Raw genomic sequence first — 20,244 nt, 5'->3', positions numbered from 1 at the left:
GTGAAAACTATGCAGATGTGGTGACTGTTTATGACAAAATGAAGGCTGAAATGTTCCTTTAAGGGTTGAAAAGTTAACTTCATGATCTTAGCGTTTGATGCATTGCTATTATTTTTACTGCACAATTACTACATGTATTTTGTATACTTTCAGTGTATTCAGTTTATAAAACTGTGGCTCAGTGATTAGAATGTCCATCTTCAATCTAAGGCTCGGGGGTTTGAGCCCCGGCTCCGCTAGTCCATGTTGATGTGTCCTTGATTGAGCAAGACACTTAACCCAGAATTGCTCCCCAGTGATGTGTCTGCGGTTTATAGAACAAATGTAACTTGCTTTGGATAAAAGCATCAGCTGTAATGTAATGTACTTTTATTTTGATCCGGCTTTGAATGTCGTGGAGTATTTTCACAGTGTGGGTTTAGTACTTTTACTTAAGTGAAGGATCTGAACACATCTTCCTCCACTGCAGATTTTTTATCATCGGAAATAATATCAAAACTACCTGGTAGTAAGTAGGGAAATATGTTTTTGTAACTAGTGTGATTGGACCCTTTAAATGTTTTGTTTCTCTTGTTTGGATGCAGGTGCTGTCAGAGCTGGACATTGTGGTGCCTCTTCAGCTGCTGATTGGGATGTTCTCTGATGGTGTGAACTCTTTGAAAGAGCTGGCCAATCAGAGAAAGGCACGCGCAGCTGATCTGACGGGCAACACTGGGGCTCGCAGGGTGAGGGAGACAGCTGGGCCAAAACTATTCCACAAAAAATATAACAAGAACAATAATAATACATTTGATTTGAGCTTTAAATAGTATTTAGAGGAACTGTACATGGTAAAAACAAAAACCATGAAAGCAATAACAATATAAATAAGGCAGAGAGATGCCATTATAACACTAAGAAACAAAACAAAAACAAAAACATACACGCATAACTAGCATCACAGCAGATTTAAATAGGTGAGTTTTAAGTACAGTTTTGAAAGTGGTGAGTTGCTGGTGGAGAGAGTTGCAGAGGGAGGGTGCAGCAATAGAGGAAGCCCTATGAGGGTTTAAAGTTAATTTTAATTTATTTTAATTCAAGTTAAGCTGCAGAATCAGTTCTAAGACAGGACTTATAGCCAACTTAAAACATCACCTGACTTAATGTTATTACGCTCTTGAGAGCTTTTTGTGGGGCTATTTTGCATCAGATACCTGTTGAGGATTATGGCACTTTTAATGTATACCATTCATTGGGTTGAACTGTGTGTTGCCATGGTAACTGCCAATGTCTAAATATAGCTTCCTTTTAATTGAACTTCACTGTGATGCAGATCTATCATTGACGTTTATAGCTGAGCAACTCTGCACTCATTTGTTCTTAAAACTGGCTGTGACACTGGAACGTTGGAGACTAAAAGACTGTCAGAGGCATAAATGGTTTGAATTTTAAGTGAAACACATGAAACTTACTTTATACACCGACGTGCTCTTTGTCTGCAGGTGAGTGTGGTGTCGGATCCAGGACGCCGTGGGCAGCACAACACCCTCAGCCCGTTCCCCAGCCCCTTCAGGAGCCCTTTCCGCAGTCCCCTGCGCTGTAGCCCCTTTAAAAACCTGGGTCACGCGACCGGCCACTGCGCTCTGGATCTGGACTGTGACGATGACGACATGAACCTCGGCTGCTTCATCCTCATGTTTGACCTCATCCTGAAACAGGTAACCACACAGACATAGTGACAATCATATTCCTCGAGGGACTAAGGGTTTATTTCTGGTGCCGAGTGGTGATGATATATCTAAAAAATAGTATTAGTGTTTATAAATAATATTTGTATGGGAGTAAATAAACATCTTAATACAAACACTGTACTTTTTTATTACTAAACATTTGCCAAGGATGAACACTGTGTACACTCTATTCTTCTTCTTTTTCATTCATAGAGAGACTCATGACAACAATGCCCACAGGTGGGATCTTGAGATTTGTGCGTTGCACTCTACTTTTTGTTCCATTGTTTTTACGGTCGTCTCCCCTGCTGTCCCAGATGGAGCTCCAGGATGACGGTGTGATGCTGGGTTTAGACAGCAGCCTGGGGAAGGACATCGTGGGCATCATCAACAATGTCTTTCAGGCCCCATGGGGGGGCTCACACACCTGCCAGAAGGATGAGAAGGCCCTGGAGTGCAGCTTGTGCCAATCCAGTATCCTGTGCTACCAGCTGGGCTGTGAGCTCCTGGAGAGGCTGACCCCCCGAGAGGAAATTCGCCTTGTGGTGAGACACAGCATGAATTTCTATGCATCTAATATAAATTAACCTTGTGCATTACGCAGGTAAGGCTTTGAAAATAATGCCATGTTGCTCCCATGTCCCCCACCACTATGCCACAAACACCACAGAGCTAATGTTGTGGTAGATAACATAATGAAACATGTTCATGAATCGTTTTAATCTCTACCTCTTTGTTTTTGGTTAACTTCTGTTGTAAAATTACTTGTGAATGACACTAAATCATTTCATGCTTAGCTGAATTATTGGTGATTATATACAGTAAATGATATGAAGGAGACATTTTCAAAGTGTTTGATTTGCTCTACAGGAACCTACAGATTGTTTGGAGGAAACGTTGCTCTTGGCTCAGACAGATTTCTCCCTCGGTGCAGAGACTGAAAATGTGGAGAAAGAAGAAAACCCAAGTGGCGCCCAGACTGACAACCCTAGTAACCCTTCTCCTGATAACCCATGTGTGTATCAGTTCTGTATGCAATGTTAAAAAGCATTACATTTGTCAGCCATAACAAAATATTATTTTGTTAATTGTTAACCAGCCAGATAATTGCTAGAAATACTTAAAGGAATAATTTAGGGAAATATACTTATTTGTTGTAGCTGGGCTGCTAGCAGTAGTCTGGAGCTTTATATTTAAAGAAATAGTTAAACATTTTGGGAAATATGTTTATTTGCTTTTTTGCAAAGAGTTAGATGACAAGAAAAATGACAATCCTATGATTGTGCTGTAAATATGAATCTACCTGTAGTAGCTAGTTATAAATAGCTAGCCAGGCTCATCCTACCGCTCACTCTTTAACACCATATATCTTGTTTGTTTAATCTATATAGCAACCATTATACAACATTCACAGGGTTTTTTGTACCTGATTACTTCTTGGCCAGGTGAAGTGACCTCTTAGAATCTTGAAAACAATGAAAATGCACCAAGAAATAGCTGTTTGTTCCTGTTTCCAGTCATAATGCTAAGTTAAGCTAACTGACTGCTCTGTTATTGTGCATGTAAGTAATGAGAAAGTTGAGTTGTTTCTAACACTGCACTCTTCCCTTCAGCCATGAAGAATAACTCGGATAAGAAGTTCTCCTACCAGCAGCTTCCTGTGTCTTTGAAGCTCATATACACTGTTCTGCAGGTACTTGAATATTAAAACTGATGCACATATAAGTTGTGATATATTTTGGTGTGGTACACTTTGCATCACACCTCTCCTCTGTATTTAGGAAATGTCCAAGTTTGAGGAGCCTGACATCTTGTTCAACATGCTGAACTGTTTGAAAATCCTGTGTCTCCATGGAGAGTGTTTGTACCTGGCCCGCAAGGACCACCCGCTGTTTCTGGCTTACATCCAGGAAAAGATGCTCATACCGAGGTGTGTGTCGACAGTTCATTTAATCAACAATCTTGTGAAATTGTCAACTCTTTGACAGTAAAATGGTGTGTAAAGTGAGTGTGTGTGTGTGTGTGTGTGTGTGTGTGTGTGTGTGTGTGTGTGTGTGTGTGTGTGTGTGTGTTTGTGTGTGTCTATGTGGGTCTAAATTGATGTTCTTTGTTTCAGTCTGTGGTCCATGTTGAAGTCAGAGTTTTGCCAGCTGGCCTCCCTCGCTGTGCCTCAGCTGCTCCACGCCCTGTCTCTGTCGCACGGGGCGGACATCTTCTGGAACCTCATCAACACAAACTTTAACAGCAAAGACTGGAAAATACGATTTGAAGCAGGTGAGAGATTGGCTTATGGTTATCAATTCACAAATGTTGTGTGTCTGATATCTGCCTGTACAACATTGTGTGCAAGTATTAACACCTCATCATGACGTGACGAAACCAGCCATTTTTGTTTTTATTTAATCATTTTTAAAGCAAAGTGGTTTTGGTTGTTGGTGAACGAACCATTAGACGAATACCCCCAATCTGCTTATGTAATATAAACCTGCCCACATCTCCTCCTTCTGTTGTCATGGTTACTGTGTGGCTCAAACAGGCGGGAAAGAGGAATTGTGGGATTGATCAGGTTTCCTCGCCTTGTGATTGGCAGAGAGGAGCTGTATGACCTTGATATAGAGGCAGAGGACAGGTCCTCAGACTCAATGAATGAATACAGGAACACAGGAGGACAATTGAATTGACAATGCCGCAAACATACGGAAACATGAAAAGGTGTAGTAATCAGCTTATATAATTGTATATGAATAAATAATAATAATAATAATAATAATAGTACAAAATATAATCAGTTATTCAGTGATCCCCACTAGTAAATGTATGTATCATGACGGGTTAAAATGCTAAAGGAATATATCATGACCCCACGCTCTAACAATTTTACACCCTCTTGTTAGTATTGTTGAAAAATATCTAACTATCTCCATAAGTCATACAAATATATTGAAATATATATTTTAAACCATTATTGTGACCAACCGGCAATGTGGTGCATGTCTCTTAATCTCCACACTGACATCTAGTGGGAAACACTTGGTGCTATCCATAAGCCCAGAGTGGGGGAAAGTTTATGGATTTATAAATAAAGCATCTATTATTAGATTTGAATCTAAGTGATTCATGATAAATAACACCATTGATTACTGGAATGATCTTTTTTTTTTTATTGATTTCATAAATAATCTTCCACACAGGGCATTGTGTTGTAAGAGTTGTCACTTTATTCATGTGAACTTGTGAGCATAATATTGTAGAAATGTATTTGATTTTTACACAAATGGCAGACACAGCATGTTGCCTATTTTTATACATGTCAAACATGCACAAACAGATATTATGTATTTTAAACAGATTTGAAATATATTTTATATTAATATAATTTATTATGTCATTTTTCCGTAAGTTAAACAATTAATTTTGACACACCGATGCATTATATCAAGAACAATATGATTACTTTGAAATAAGTAATACATTAACTTAACTTCATCAATGAGCTCCTAGCTGATATATCTAGGTAATTATGGCCAGAGGTTAGTTGTCTATTTATTGTGTCATCAGTCAGTGCCGCTGATGATGTTCCTGTCCACTTTATATTCTCATAATAATTCCCAGTGGAGAAGGTAGCGGTCCTGTGTCGGTTCCTGGACATCGGTGCGGTAACTAAAAACCACTTGCTGAAGTATTCCCTGGCTCACGCTTTCTGCTGCTTCCTGGCCTCTGTGGAGGACGTTAACCCAGCTGTGGCCACGCGAGCCAGACTGCTGCTGGACACCATCAAGCGGCCAGCCCTGCAGGTTGTTAGGCCCCAATTTAAGTCAGATGCTTATTTTATTTAAATGCTGCATATGTATTTATGTTTCACTGTATATTTACATGTGTGTGTGTGGTTTATTATACAGGGGTTATGCTTGTGCCTGGATTTCCAGTTTGACACAGTTGTGAGGGATCGCCCTATTATCCTCAGCAAGCTCCTGCTGCTGCACTTCCTGAAGAAAGACATTCCTGCGCTGAGCTGGGAGTTCTTCGTCAACCGCTTTGAAACATTATCTCTAGAGGCTCAATTACACCTGGACTGCAACAAGGAGTTTCCTTTCCCTACGAGTAATTAGCTGCTATTTCCTCATTCATAGTTTCTACTGCTGCTCCACCTGCTCTGCACTTTTCTTAACAGAATATATATTGTTACATAAACAGTACAGCCTAATAGTTTAATATCATCATCTTTCTTTTGACAGCCATCACAGCTGTGCGAACCAATGTAGCCAACCTCAGTGATGCAGCAATGTGGAAAATACGACGCGCCCGCTTTGCCAGGAATCGCCAGAAGAGTGTGCGTTCCCTCCGTGACAGTGTGAAGGGAGGCCCAACCGAGTCTAAACGGGCATTTTCACTCCCTGAGTCACTGAGCAACCGAATTCGTGAGTAGCACAGATCAGTCTATCACGTTGAGTCTGAACCTGTGTCACTTTCATTCAGTCTGTGGTCGAACAGTGTTTGCAACGACTTTTACTGCCTTTCAGGTGCTTTATAAGACTTGAAATTACAGTTTCAATCCATGACTTTATCTTAAGTCAATTTATCATCTCTTCGCGTGAATAGAAGCACTTGACACTTGACACTGTCTGCATTGTCCTATCGTGGCGATTATCGCCCATTTCCTATTCTTCGTGGGTGAAATCAAATGCTTTTTTTTTTGCAAATACTATTTGACCAAATATGACCCATTTTCCTAATGTTTCGCTCGCTTCTTTGTTCCCAATGTTCACAACACCTCAACCTCTAAATACTGCTTTGTTTAATAAAAGAGGAACTCCCAACCATGACATTGAATTTTAGATGTGGCTCTGAACAGTAAGCTCTCTTTTGGAGTCTTTGGGAGAGACTACTTGTTCATAATCTTCAAAACACTTGGATTTGACACTGTTTCAAGACCATATAATGTGTTTTTCTTTGTGTGTTTATGTGTTTGTGTGTGCACATGTGTTGGGTGACAATGAAGCTCACACATGTGTCTGGTACTACCTCCCCTGTACATTCTCTTAAATTGTGTTCTTCGTATGTGGTTTTTAGCTCTAAGGCTAACGAGGCAAGAGCACTCTGCCCCGACACTGGGAGATATGATAGAGAAAGTCCTGCCAGGTAAATAACAACCTAAATCTGAAACATTAGTCTTCATAATCACATCATATTGTAGGAGAATACAGTATGATTAAAAATAACGCCACTGTGAAATTACAACAGAAAATATGAAAAAGCAATGTTTGCTCTCTGGGCACAGTCATTGTTTTTTCATCCTGTTTACACCAATTCTTTCACAGGGTATATACGCATAAAATTGAAATTTCGTAGAATTGCAACACTCTTGCTAACAGTGAGCTTGTCTTTTTTGTGTTTACCCTGTTTACATGTTCCATAAACACATTGCACTGATGTCTGTGTATTGCATGATGATGTCTTTGCCTGTCTTGACGGAGAAGTGGGCAGGATGAGTTGACTCCTCCCACCTCTGTGTTGTTACCCCGCCGGTCCTGCACCCTTCCCTCTGCCCACTGTCTGCAGCACGTTTCCTCCCACACTTTAACCTGACACTTCAGCCCCTCTTGTAGGCCACACCCCCTCTCCTGAGGACGACACTGTCATCAGAGACCTGCTTCCTGAGGACGCAGGCATCGACCACCAGACGGTTCACCAGCTCATCATGGTGCTCATGAAATTTATGGCTAAAGACCAGAGCAGCGCCGAGGCCGACATTGGCAGTGCCAAGGCTTTCAACACAGTGAAGCGTCACCTGTACGTGCTGCTGGGCTATGACCAACAGGAAGGCTGCTTCATGATTGCACCTCAGAAGATGCGCACCTCTACCTGCTTCAATGCCTTCATTGCTGGCATTGCACAAGTGATTGATATAAAATCTTTTGCATTTTTTGGGTATTCTTTGACTGCAGCTAGAGATTAACTGGTATTTTCAATAGGACATTGTGACATATAACAGTACAACATGAATGCTGAGGAATTTAATGGTTGTCTCTTTCAGGTGATGGACTACAATATTTGTTTGGGGAAGCAGCTGCTCCCCCTGGTGGTCCAGGTGTTGAAGTACTGTACGTGTCCCCAGCTGAGACACTATTTTCAGCAGCCACCTCGATGCTCTCTCTGGGCCTTGAGGCCACACATCAGACAGATGTGGCTCAAAGCCCTACTAGTTATCCTTTATAAGGTAAAATCGCTGTATGTTAACAAGATTTAATTGCCTAAATTATTATTTCAATTTCCTAGATTATGTTTTTTCAGTCTCTTGCTGTTACATATTTTCTTGCTTTCAAGCTTATAATATATTTCTATGCATCAAAGTACCCTTACAGAGACATGGACGGGAGTAAAGTTGTCCTCCATCTGATCCACATTACCATCAACACACTGAATGCCCAGTATCACAGCTGCCGTCCCCACGCTACAGCAGGACCACTTTACAGCGACAACTCTAACATGAGCCGCTACAGCGAGAAAGAAAAAGGTGAATCAAATAAGAATATGTTTTTTATATCATTCTAAATGAATATATCATTTTATATATTCTAAAATGCCTAGTTGTTGATTTAAGGTGTAACACTCTTCTTACAGAGGATATTATTTATGACCACAAATTAGGTCAACAATTTAGAAGAAGAATGAGGGATTAAAATGACTATGCTGTGAATGTCTATGCTGTGAATGTCTCCTTGTGCGGGTATTTTTTTCGCCTCTTAAAAACATCACTAATGTAAAAAAAAAAATCTCCATCTTAGAAGAGGACAGTGTATTTGATGAGTCAGACGTCCATGACACGCCGACTGGTGCTGCTAACAAGGAGTCACAGACCTTCTTTGCCCGCCTGAAGAGGATTGGCGGTGGCAAATCTGTGAAGTACCATCCGGTAGAGCTGAATGCCAAGAAAAGTAAGAAGCAGAGGCTTTCAAAGTCAAACATAGTATAACAGCAGAACATAATGTTGAGATTGAAGGAGAGTCTCACTTTATCTGAGTCTCATTTTTTGTGTATCAGGTGAAATTGAGCTGTCTGAGTATCGTGAAGCCAGTGCCCTTCAGGACAGCATTCTGCACTGCGTGAGGGAGGAAAGCACCAGGAAGAAGCGGCTGCAGGCCATGCACAAGCAGAAGTCTCTGGACATTTCCAACACTGACTCCATCCTCTTCAATCTAGATGAACACAGGCGTAAATCCTGCATTGATCGCTGTGACATGCAGGCGGCTCCGGTGGGCCTACCTCCATCCTCAGCCACGACGCACGGCAAGCATCACGGCAAAGGATCATCTGACGGCTCTTCGGTTCGGGTGGAGGGCAGTGATGCTGTGGACCGGCGGGGCTCCAAGCCTGTCATCCCGGAGGTCCGCCTCAGCTGTATGGAAACCTTTGAGGACAAGTTGGACCTGAGCTCACTAGGAGGATCAGCTCAAGGGAAGGAGGACCAAGACCTCATTGACCTCTCCTCTGACTGCACCTCCATTCCAGAAAAACACTCACTGCTGTCCATGTCCGACAGCGACTCCTTGGTGTTTGAACCGTTGCCTCCTCTGAGGATCGTAGAGAGCGATGAGGAGTTTGACCTCAACACCATAATAGCTTCTAAGTTCAACGGGAGTCCTAAGTTATCTGCTTCCCCTGCTAGCAGCAAGGCTATGCGGCTGTCTCCTGTGGTGCAGGTGAGTGTCGAGGACTGTTCTCGGGACGTGAAGACCACAGACCTGCTGGTGGAAGTAGGAGGCTCTGAGCAAACGTATGTGGCAAAGAAGCCAAACCGCATGACTCCCAGCGCCTCTCTGGATTTTCCTGACCGACTGGAAAATGTCGGACATGAAAGCCCGATGACCCTGAAGCAGAAGAGAGACCTGCTGAGGAAGACAGGACATGTCCCTGACACCTCCCTAGACGACATGTGCGAGGAAGTAAAGTCTGGAGTTTTACCAGGGACGAGTCCCTCTGGTCGGACAATCTTCTTGGACATCCCGGAAGACAAAGCGGAGCCTCTTTCTTCACCGGAAAAAAGCAAGAGTGATAGCAACGATGAAGAAGAGGATGGGGATGATGAAGAGGACGACGACATGGGTGATGAAGTGGACAGCGACCAAAAAGCTGACAATGCAGACGACAATGATGAGGCAGAGTTTAAAATCCAGATTGTTCCTCGACAACGGAAGCAGAGGAAGATAGCGGTTAGTGCCATCCAGAGGGAATACTTGGACATCACGTTCAATATGTTCGACAAGCTGGGCGATGAGCAGACCACAGAAACCGGTAAGAAGGAAGAATGATAAAAGATCATTTTTATTTTCAAAATCACTTTTTGAAAATGTGAATGTCAACCATTTGAACTACAGTAATTTTAACTAAACTTAAAGGGCCATACTAGTATTTGTTTTCTCCAAATACGAGGCCATTTACTAAAAATCATCTTGACTTTAAGTCAGAGTTAAGAAACAATGCTTTTAGAATTATATTTTTCCATAGTTACAGATAACCAGTTGTTAAAATTTCTATACAATAAAAAAATAAACTATTAAAAACATCACTTGCAGATCCCATCATGGCCTCACTACTTAATCACTGACCTCCTCACATCTTATGTTCCTAAAAGATGTTTTCGTCAATCTGCACTTTATTTACATTCTTGCATATTGACAATACAACATCGACTAAAATGGATACAGGCTGAATGTTTGCTGTAATAGAAAGCACAATTTAACTAAAGACTACTAATAGACTTTTACACCATATTTCAAATAAAAGGGAGTCCAATGGCAGTGTTAATAAGTATTTGACAATGGACAGTTTTCTCAGTAAAGGATACATGATTTTCATATAGAGAAGAATATTGCTAACACATGGGTCTGCGCCTTAAAGTTTTTATAATATAAATCTGCGAGCTGCCTCATATGTGTATTTAACCACTCCAACTGTGTAGTGTCCTGTATATGTGTTCGTTCCTCCTCTCCTGTCATCCTCAAGCTTCAGAGATCTTACGGCACACATCAGAAGCTGTGAAACTGTGTAATATGACTTAACATAAAAGAAGAAGAGGAGCAAAACCAAGGATCAAACTGCAGATTGTGATTTCCTAGATTAGAAACTAGTGGTGCTGGAAACGAAACACTAAACTTCACACACATTGGTACTAGATCAACTTCAACCGTAATCACTTAATTGTAGCAAAAGTAGTGCTTATTACTACTGAATGTCCATATCTTATAAAATGGCATATATTGTGAGGCCAAAGCCCCGCCCATTATGTACCCATATTGCCTTGCAGATCACAAAGTTCTGTCTACATTGGAAATGCCACGAGAATCTGCCTCAGCCCCAACGCTCGAAGCTGCTATGCCTGAAACAAGCCACCGCTCTTCAGTATCAAGTAGGATCCAAATACTTTGCTTCTTAGTCCCAAACAAACCTCATTTGACTGTTGTGGTATCATTATGAGGGCCACAATCCTCAATTTTTAGATTGTTTACATGTCATGTCATATATATCTATATATATCTGTAATTACCACAAAAACACTTCATGATATTCATATTGGAGCTGGAAGTATCCATATTATCTATATATATTGTTTAGCATCTTATCATAAAGCCATTAAAATCCCTGAGACAAATGCAGAAATGCTTTTTTCCCCAAAAAGATTCACTCTAAATGTGATATGTTACTCTTTAATGTTGTAGTCTCGCAAACAGACTAGGTGCTTGACTTAATTTTGTCCTATTTAAAAATCACATTGATAGTCTTTTCATGTGTGTCTTACCTTTATCTTTGTAACCACACACACTTGATGGTAGTGCTGAAATGGTCTTAGTAGGTACTTCACCCCAGGTGTCGTTTTTGTGTCTGACCTTTAGCTCAGTACCGTCAAGTGAAGCGCGGCTCCCTGGGAGCTCTGACCATGAGCCAGCTAATGAAGAGACAGCTGGAACACCAATCCAGTGCGCCACACAACATCAGTACCTGGGACACGGGTCAGTCACTTAAGACTTTTCTCTATCCAGTAATGACCCCTTGAGGAGACATATGGACATACAGTAGTAACATATTGCATCTACAGAAATCAAATAAAGTAAATATTCCCTCAATAACCTTAGTCAGCATCTAAGAACTGAATCTTACCAAAGGCCTTCTGTTCTTCTTTTTGATCACTGATATTCTTCATTTTCTACAGGGCCTACAAAAACCAGTCTGCTCTCTGCACCTAGCACAGTCAGCATGTTTGTCCCTGCGCCTGAAGAGTTCATTGATGAGCAGCCTACCACGATGTCTGACAGGTGAATCAATCAAACAATCAGCAGCTGTACTTGTCTTAAAACAGGTGACCGTAATGCTTAGACTGGCCTTCATTTCTATGCGATGACCAGGTGTCGGGACTGTGCAGCCGTGCTGGAGGAGTATGACGAGGAGACTCTCGGCCTTGCAGTGGTGGTCCTCTCCATGTTCATCCACCTCAGCCCTGATATGGCTGCGCCAATGCTCCTTGACATCATGCAGTCTGTGGGCAGGTACAACTGCTCCTGTAATCTATATCCACACACATCACTCCACCTTTCAATTAAGTTTCAGAACTCACACTCAGAACTCATGCATAATTCACGCCCAAGCCCCTAATCTACTACTTTAACTTCTTTCAGGTTGGCATCGAGTGCCAATTTTTCTGGACAAGCTGAGAGGTATGAAGCATTGCAATTGTCATACCACTGTTCACTGTGCTTATGGCTAATAATACATGTGAAGTGTGACCACATGTCCAACACAGCCTTTCTTCCATTGATGTTTTGCAGTATGTTGATCCCAGGGAATGTAGCAGGTGTAGCAAAGCAGTTCCTCCGCTGTATGTTTCACCAGCTGGCCCCCAATGGCATCTTGCCCCAACTCTTCCAGAGTAACATCAAAGGTCTGCTTATACCACTGACTAATCAAACGTCCTTCACATGTACCTGCATTATTATTAGAGAGACTTACAGCATGTATACGTTTTATGACCTATAGTAGATGCATATTTGAATGCTTTACTTCATATATTTATTTGAATGTATGTCATTTTCTATGATAAGACTAACTTAATAGTTTCCCACTGGGCTTTCTGTCACAGACGTTCTTTGAATTCAGTTGCAGTTCTACCTTATGTGACCTGTCTTTCTTTCTTTTTTTTTGCAGATGGGAGTTTTTTGCGCACACTTGCATCTTCCCTGATAGACTTTAATGAATTGAGTTCTGTTGCTGCCCTCAACATGTTACTCGAGGTGGGATTTTCTTTCTTCTTCGTGTTGAGTCATTTCACCAGCAGGAGGAGCTCTTGTCAAAGCAAAAGTGTTTCTGGTCACAGCTACATAAATAGCATAAGCCCATCTAAAAAAACAAATCAGCAGGGCATTCAAGAAAGCCTGCCTTACTCTACACCAGTGTACCAGTTTATTGTTACTGTTAAAGTTAAATAAATGGCACTGATAGGAAACCCATTGATGCATGAGCTCATCCAAGCAATCACTTGTGCTTCAGTGTCTTAAATCCCCCATTCTCATTGTGAGCATTGTGATTGATCAGGACTGAATGATCAGTTAAATGGAAATGTCTACGCTTATAGAATTGTATTATATAACCCTGCTATGGTTTTTATGCCTCTGTGCCCTCCAGGGTTTGAACAACAAGAAGAGTCTACCAGCAGGGGGCACAATGCTGCACTGCCTGGACAACATTGCCACCTTCATGGAGGCTCTTCCCATGGACTCTCCTAGCAACCTGTGGACAACCATCTGCAACCAGTTCCAGACCTTCCTCACAAAAATGCCCTCTGTGCTTCCTCTGAAAGTAGATATTGACACACCCGTTCACTTAGTCATGGTCTGATATGGTCTAATGGGATTATGGCTGGAGGAAAAAGCATCTAGCAGTGCCCTTGTCAGATTCAATACGATAGATGTAGTTGATTTGACTCTGGCTATTTTGACCTCGGAGGTCAAATTAATGTACTCTGATTAGTTTATCACTGCACACAAATTTAAAGTCCGGGAATATGGCTATGCACCATGCAGTACATTTCAACTTTTGCATTTCCAAACCTACTGATAGTCAAGATTTTTTTGCAATATGTGTGTCTCATTAGTGCCCCATGGATTCCAGTTTGAGGATAATAATTTGTCTACTGAAAATCCCAACTACAAATGCAACCCGGGTGAGCCATCCTGAATCAGAATCGAGTTTACTGACATGACCACATTATTGCCTTCAATGTCTGACCCTTTCTCTTCTTCTTCCACACTACAGAGCCTCCTGGAGCCTATCTCCAAGCTGCTGAGTTTTGTCATCCAGTACGGCATGTTCAGCCTCTCCTACCTCGTAGAACTATGTGGACTGTGTTACAAATCCTTCAACAAGGTACTCTTGAGAGTATTAACATATAATCGTTCTGTGTAGGTAGAGTTTAATATGTAGGAATGAAGCCTGTGTTGACATCCAGTGTTTATGCAGTCTTAAAAGAGTTAAACCTTTTAAACTAATCTGCAGTGTTAAAAATGTTGAGCTCCTGTTCGCAGGCCTCTCACTCATCACTCTTTTGGTGCTATACCTACTTCACTGACTCTCCAGTCAGCCAGAAATGTGCCTATGTGTCACAGATGATTAAGTAGGCAGTCAGCTAGTATTGATTAACATGATTAGTTGGCGTGCAAGGGCCGACCGTGTGTCTCAGACAGAGATGAAGCCAGAGCTGTCTGCACTGTTGGGCCAGATGGATCCTCAGTCCTCCACCACTGTCAGCGCTGCATGCTTTATGTCTCCTGCAGTATTGATTTTCTACACCCTCTTTAATTCCTCACCGTATAATATCCGCTTTTCAAAACCCAGAGTCACTATGAGCAATTGCTTTTGGAACCTGTCTTGTGCAGTTAGAGAGGAGAGGTTTCTGGGAAGCGCAGCTCCGTTATCTTTGGAGGTCAGGTTTCGAGGACACCAAGTCAGGTTCTCTAGACCTACTAAAGTTTGTCACACCATGCACCATTTGTCACAGTCAGCCGCACTGCACTACACGCCAAATGCTACTGGGCCCTCGAGCTTAACAACAGCCAGTAATTTGCTATTTACCAAAAGGACATGATCCATTAACTTTTGATTATGATAGGGCCGTCCACAGGTATGCACATTACCAAGCCACACAGTGAGAGTCGGACGCATCTCTGCTTTCTGTAAGAGCAGAGGAGCATGTGCCTGCACCTAACATAAGCAAACATGACTGCATAGAGAAAGAGAGAGACAAAGTGGAAGCCAGAAGATGACAGTGTGGTTTGTAAACAGGCAGCTGGGCTTTGTGTGGAAGGGATGAACAAAGAGAGCAGCCTGTCCTCAGGGAGGAAGAAGGCAGCCTGACAGCCTCATCTGAGCTGCCTGGGACTCTGGGAGGAGAGATCTGGACTGGCCTAAATCTACTCCTCAGCTTCACTATTCTATGTCTATTCACTGTCTCCCGGCCTCGCCTCCCTCCCCTCTCGCTGGCTGTCCTTCCCCCTCTATTCAGGCTACAGAGTTTATGCTCTCCTCACAGCATGAGTAAGGGAGAGTGATAATAGAAAAAGGCAGCCTTGCTGCAACAGTACATTTACTCCACTCTTTATCTCCTTGCATCCAGGAGAGAGATAAGTTCTACATGTCCCGCATTGTGGTCTTAGAGCTTCTGCAGGCTCTTAAGTTCAAGTCTCCACTGCCTGACACAAACTTGTTACTGCTGGTTCAGGTAAACAAAATATTGTTTTATGCATTTCAGTTTACAAGAACCAAATAAATCACAGCGTTTCATCCTGAATACAAACCTAAAACCCGCTGTGGAATTTCTCAGTTTGTTTGTGCAGATATTGGTACACGGCTAGCAGAATCCACCATCATCCAAAAGCACATGATCTTAACGCTGCCAGGGGTAAGACTTTATAAGATGTGTGTTTGGATCTTATTAGAATCAGCCTCGTAAAACAGCAGGAAATAATGAGAGTTCCCCACTGTGATTCCTCCTAAAGGATAAACTGTTTTTGTTCACCACAGTGCACAACAGCAGCCATGGAATGCATGAGGCAATACATAAGTGAACTCCTGGACTTCATTGCAGATATGCACACGCTAACCAAACTAAAAGTAAGTCTGGTTCTTCAAATGAGAGTCACAAGTCTTATAGTATTTGAATAGTAGTAGTTTATTTTATTTTTTCCATGGTTTGCTTATTATTCAGCCTTAAGTTTTACTTACTCTAATATGTTACTCAGAGCCATATGAAGGCTTGCTGTCAGCCGCTACATGAGGACACTTTTGGAGGGAACCTGAAAGTGGGCTTGGCACAAGTCGCAGCCATGGAGATCAGCAAAGGCAATCACCGTGATAACAAAGCTGTGGTCCGTTATCTTCCTTGGCTTTACCATCCGCCATCCACCATGCAACAAGGGTAAGATTTACAAAACTACAGATGTCAGTCCACCTAAATTACATGAACACATATTTCCTCACATATCTTTAGCAAAACTATAATTTGTCCAGGTTGTAAAATATCTATCCATGAGAAAAAAGAAAAACACTTATTCATGGCTAGATACCTGATATGTGACAAAACACGTTTGTATGTAACATGGTCAACACAAATGATAGTAAAACCTTGAGTATAATCCTGAGAGGTATGAGAATGAATTAGATTGAACATATTGTGGGCTGATTTGTGAAACTGAATTTCAATGTTTTTTCTCTGCAGCCCAAAGGAATTCATTGAGTGTGTGTCTCACATTCGTCAGCTGTCCTGGCTACTTTTGGGCTCCCTGACACACTGTGCCCTGCACCAGGGCTCCACCGCCTGTATGCCCATCCCTCTCGATGCCGGCTCCCACATCGCAGATCATCTAATAGTCATTCTCATTGGTTTTCCGGAACAGTCAAAGGTGTGGCAGAAACAATTCCCTTCAAATCATCCCAGATTTCGTTAATATAATCTATAACCTCCTCACTCGCCTTTTCTGTTTTGGTATTGATCCCCGTCCCCAGACGTCGGTGTTGCACATGTGTTCTCTTTTCCACGCCTTCATGTTTGCCCAGCTGTGGACTATCTACTGCGAGCAGGCGGCTGCTGCTCCGTCTCTGCAGAACCAGAACCAGACTGAATTTTCGTCCAACGCCATCCTCACTGGCCTGGAATTCTGGAGTCGGGTTACACCCAGCATCCTGCAGCTTATGGCCCACAATAAAGTGGTAAGTGCTCTGTATTTACATAAGGCCGCTTAGGTAGAAAAGGTGTGCCTGAAAATGTTAGGATTAATTCCTGTTTTTATATGTGATGAAGAAACTGTAACTATGTTTTGATGTCTATTTTTCTCTCAGATGGTAGAAATGGTGTGTCTTCATGTCATTAGTTTGATGGAAGCCCTTCAGGAGTGCAACTCTACCATCTTTGTCAAGGTTTGCTACAATCTGGTATTTTTTTTTACGAGATTAACATATGATCACCTTAACACATAACAACATATGTATTCCTGCTCACTCTTTCCTACAGTTAATCCCTATGTGGCTACCCATGATTCAGTCAAACCTTAAGGTAAGGCTTTAAAAAAAAACTGTGATGCAGATTCATGCAAGTTACAATTGACTCATTGTGTGACGTCGGACTTAAATGTTGTCATCTTTTATTCTCATCAGCATCTGTCTGCAGGGCTGCAGTTGCGTCTTCAGGCCATCCAGAACCGAGTAAACCACCAGTGTCTGCAGGGCCAGACATCCGGAGCCCCTCCGTTTGCTCTGCGCAAATGGCTGCAGTGCACCCAGTTCAAGATGGCTCAGGTGGAAATCCAGTCGTCTGAGGCTGCCTCGCAGTTCTACCCCATGTGACCTGCTCTGCTGTCGCCGTGGGTCCAGTCTGGGTCCTAAGACCTGCATGCATCCTCTCTGGACGAACCCTCTGACCAAAAAAGGACTCTTCTGTAAACTGCTGCTGTGGGATTCATTAGGACTGGATCATTTTCAGCATCATCAGTGTGATACTTGTATATGTAAATTAAATCTATGCTATTTTAAAGTGCTATCACTGGAGCTAATTATTAAAAGTTGACAGGCTTAGGGGAGATATTTGCATCAGGTGCCTAACTGTTGTGTTCAACAGATCTGAAGTCAGAGAATTTTAGCGAGGTGTAAAAGCAAATGCTTGTTGAATCTTCTATACACTCACTCTGTTATATTCATATTCTATCACTTTTTAAGTTGCTTGGTTGCAAGCTGGATAATAAAAGTACGATTTTTTCTAAACATTGAGAACACTTTGTCATTTCATATCAATTGCCGAACCCTTCAAAATTCAAATGTGACATTTACTGCCCTTTGATGTCCTGGCTGATGTGGAAAATGTCCAGTTTACCATAATGCAGATGGCAGAGCGATAAAATCATCTCTGTTGTTTTTCCTCCTGGATGGGAAACTAAACCTCAGGTGTATCAGGAAAATGACATGACATGCATTACTCAGCTCCCGTCCGAGATCCTTGTCAGACTGTCAGTCATGCTGCCTCTCGCCATCAGAGCTCTGATCAATCAGAGGCCAATCTGAGTCACAGCAGCAGCAGCTTTGTAACTCGATAAGGTGGAGCCAGACATTGGAGGTAAACAAGACTATTTTGGTTTTGCCCCCCTTCCGCATCAAATTGGAAAGCCCACCCCACGTCTCCATGCCCCTCTTCATTGGCAGCAGCGAAACAGATTGGCCCACGCATATACCAAGCAAACACAATTACCTTTGGCTTAATGCGGTTTGTTGTGATTAAGCATTGTTGTGAGGTCTAACCGCATTACCACGAAGCCCTTGTCTGAGAAAAACAGATGACATGACAGCAGGGCTAGAAAGTCAAACAGCACATTAATCTTTGTTTTGATCTGCACTGCTGCAAGGATTTCATTATCAAGCTTTAAAATGAATTAGATCTGATGATATAAATGTATTCTGCAAAAAGAAATTAGTTTATTGGACAAAAATAAGTCAAATTTGATGTGAATATATATTTTTTTAATGTGCTTTTAGTCACTGCATGTGTAAGAGGACCCATGTTGAGAGGTGTATGCCAAATGAGTCACTAGTGTAATGTTATCACACAATGTGACTAATGAACGCGCACACACACACACACACACACACACACACACACACACACACACACACACACACACACACACACACACACACACACACACACAGACAGACACACAGAAACACACTCACACACTCCCCAGTGACCCCAGGGTAGCTGAATCAGGCTGCAGTGCCCCTTCTCATCAACCGCTAGTCTTGCCTCATCAAAGAGCCGCTCTCCTGCTGTGTACCTGTGTGTGTGAGTGTGTATTAAAGTCTTGCTGGATGCAGATGTGTATGTGCATGTAGCCCATCATGTGCACAGGTGTGCATGTGTGTGTGTTTAATCAAGTCCCCCTTGCTCTGGGTTGCATCTGTCAGCCACTGCCACCGTTGTGATCGTTTGAACTCGCAGCCCTTTACTTAAGAACCTCTCTCATTAGCAGCAGCTTATGTAATCAGTGTCCCACAGGTATCCAGCACTTTCCCCGCCCCTGCCTGCCTTTCCTGCCTGCTGCCTCCTGGAGGACCATATGGAAGCGCTGACCTGATGAGCAGGCAGCTGGAGGTAGTGAGGGTAATTAAAGCTGACCAAAGGCCTCTCAGGCAGAGAGGGTCCTCAAAGATTGTGAAGGTCAGCTTTGAAAGGACTTTGTGAGCTCTCACACGCACAGACTGCATGCACCAGCATGGTGTATCACCAGGTGTGTGCATGGGTGACATTTCTTGATTAAAGAGCAGGTTGAGCGAGGTAGTTGCATACAGGGTGCAGCACTAGTTTTGTACAGAAACAATTTCAAGAATCCACATTTAAAAGAACCTGTGTATCAGTGCCCTTTTGCTCGATGGAAATGCCTTCTGAGAGGCTCACGAAGCTTGTTGAGACAGTGACAATCCCTGGTCCCCCCGCCTAGTGCTGTCACATTGCTTTTATTACACTGAAATCCACAGCGCCCTGGCTGGACAATGCATGAATGTTTAAATTGCTCAGAGTGTCCATTGGCATTACCATCAAGTGGCACATCTCAAGCAGGGCAGGCAAAGCACTCTATGGTCCCTCATTCACATTATAATTCATTGACATTCCTCTTCAGTGCTCCGGTGCATCAGCCTGCATAGTACAGGTTTGTCCCCCTTGTTTGTTTCACATTATTAAGTACACTTGATGTGCATAATGTGCATATAATGTTCAAAATTAAAATACAAATAGAAAAACATATACATAATTTAAGCTACGACTCTCTCACAGAGGTGTTTTTGAATCTACTCCCTTCTTTTAGCTTTCTTCTAAACCCCAATTTCAATCTTGCTTGAGCAGCAGAAATCCTTCACACACATCCATGATGTTTTGTCACATGATTATTTATCGAGCCCAGAACGAGCACAATGTGCAACCTATAAGTTTTCATGTTTGCGTCATTAA

At 42.3% G+C, this 20,244-nt stretch overlaps 1 protein-coding gene across 6 annotated transcripts in view; it reads left to right on the top strand.

Moving 5' to 3' along the window:
• LOC137787449 (protein unc-79 homolog) overlaps window positions 1–18,002 on the top strand; it is a 31,705-nt gene extending 13,703 nt beyond the window's left edge. For 4 of the 6 annotated variants that reach the window (XM_068579894.1, XM_068579891.1, XM_068579889.1 and 1 more), the window contains 35 exons: window positions 585–725; window positions 1,482–1,697; window positions 2,027–2,254; window positions 2,580–2,724; window positions 3,323–3,402; window positions 3,491–3,639; window positions 3,826–3,983; window positions 5,322–5,503; window positions 5,609–5,810; window positions 5,945–6,127; window positions 6,780–6,848; window positions 7,316–7,605; window positions 7,744–7,926; window positions 8,061–8,223; window positions 8,495–8,644; window positions 8,751–10,001; window positions 11,014–11,115; window positions 11,600–11,716; window positions 11,917–12,019; window positions 12,110–12,250; window positions 12,380–12,418; window positions 12,530–12,642; window positions 12,906–12,991; window positions 13,383–13,556; window positions 13,852–13,920; window positions 14,013–14,123; window positions 15,370–15,474; window positions 15,577–15,654; window positions 15,777–15,866; window positions 15,995–16,170; window positions 16,471–16,654; window positions 16,758–16,961; window positions 17,091–17,168; window positions 17,263–17,304; window positions 17,406–18,002. In XM_068579894.1, the coding sequence (XP_068435995.1) occupies window positions 585–725; window positions 1,482–1,697; window positions 2,027–2,254; window positions 2,580–2,724; window positions 3,323–3,402; window positions 3,491–3,639; window positions 3,826–3,983; window positions 5,322–5,503; window positions 5,609–5,810; window positions 5,945–6,127; window positions 6,780–6,848; window positions 7,316–7,605; window positions 7,744–7,926; window positions 8,061–8,223; window positions 8,495–8,644; window positions 8,751–10,001; window positions 11,014–11,115; window positions 11,600–11,716; window positions 11,917–12,019; window positions 12,110–12,250; window positions 12,380–12,418; window positions 12,530–12,642; window positions 12,906–12,991; window positions 13,383–13,556; window positions 13,852–13,920; window positions 14,013–14,123; window positions 15,370–15,474; window positions 15,577–15,654; window positions 15,777–15,866; window positions 15,995–16,170; window positions 16,471–16,654; window positions 16,758–16,961; window positions 17,091–17,168; window positions 17,263–17,304; window positions 17,406–17,594 (5,991 nt within the window). In that variant the 3' untranslated portion in view covers window positions 17,595–18,002. The remainder of the gene's footprint in view (window positions 1–584; window positions 726–1,481; window positions 1,698–2,026; window positions 2,255–2,579; window positions 2,725–3,322; window positions 3,403–3,490; window positions 3,640–3,825; window positions 3,984–5,321; window positions 5,504–5,608; window positions 5,811–5,944; window positions 6,128–6,779; window positions 6,849–7,315; window positions 7,606–7,743; window positions 7,927–8,060; window positions 8,224–8,494; window positions 8,645–8,750; window positions 10,002–11,013; window positions 11,116–11,599; window positions 11,717–11,916; window positions 12,020–12,109; window positions 12,251–12,379; window positions 12,419–12,529; window positions 12,643–12,905; window positions 12,992–13,382; window positions 13,557–13,851; window positions 13,921–14,012; window positions 14,124–15,369; window positions 15,475–15,576; window positions 15,655–15,776; window positions 15,867–15,994; window positions 16,171–16,470; window positions 16,655–16,757; window positions 16,962–17,090; window positions 17,169–17,262; window positions 17,305–17,405) is intronic. The other 2 variants (XM_068579890.1, XM_068579892.1) reach the window with 2 other exon arrangements.
• Window positions 18,003–20,244: the final 2,242 nt, after the last annotated feature.

Source organism: Clinocottus analis, unplaced genomic scaffold (assembly GCF_023055335.1).
Source record: "Clinocottus analis isolate CAN_PGR_092001 unplaced genomic scaffold, fCliAna1.0.p SCAF_17, whole genome shotgun sequence".
Taxonomy (NCBI): domain Eukaryota; kingdom Metazoa; phylum Chordata; class Actinopteri; order Perciformes; family Cottidae; genus Clinocottus; species Clinocottus analis.
This window is presented reverse-complemented; position numbering and strand designations above follow the sequence as displayed.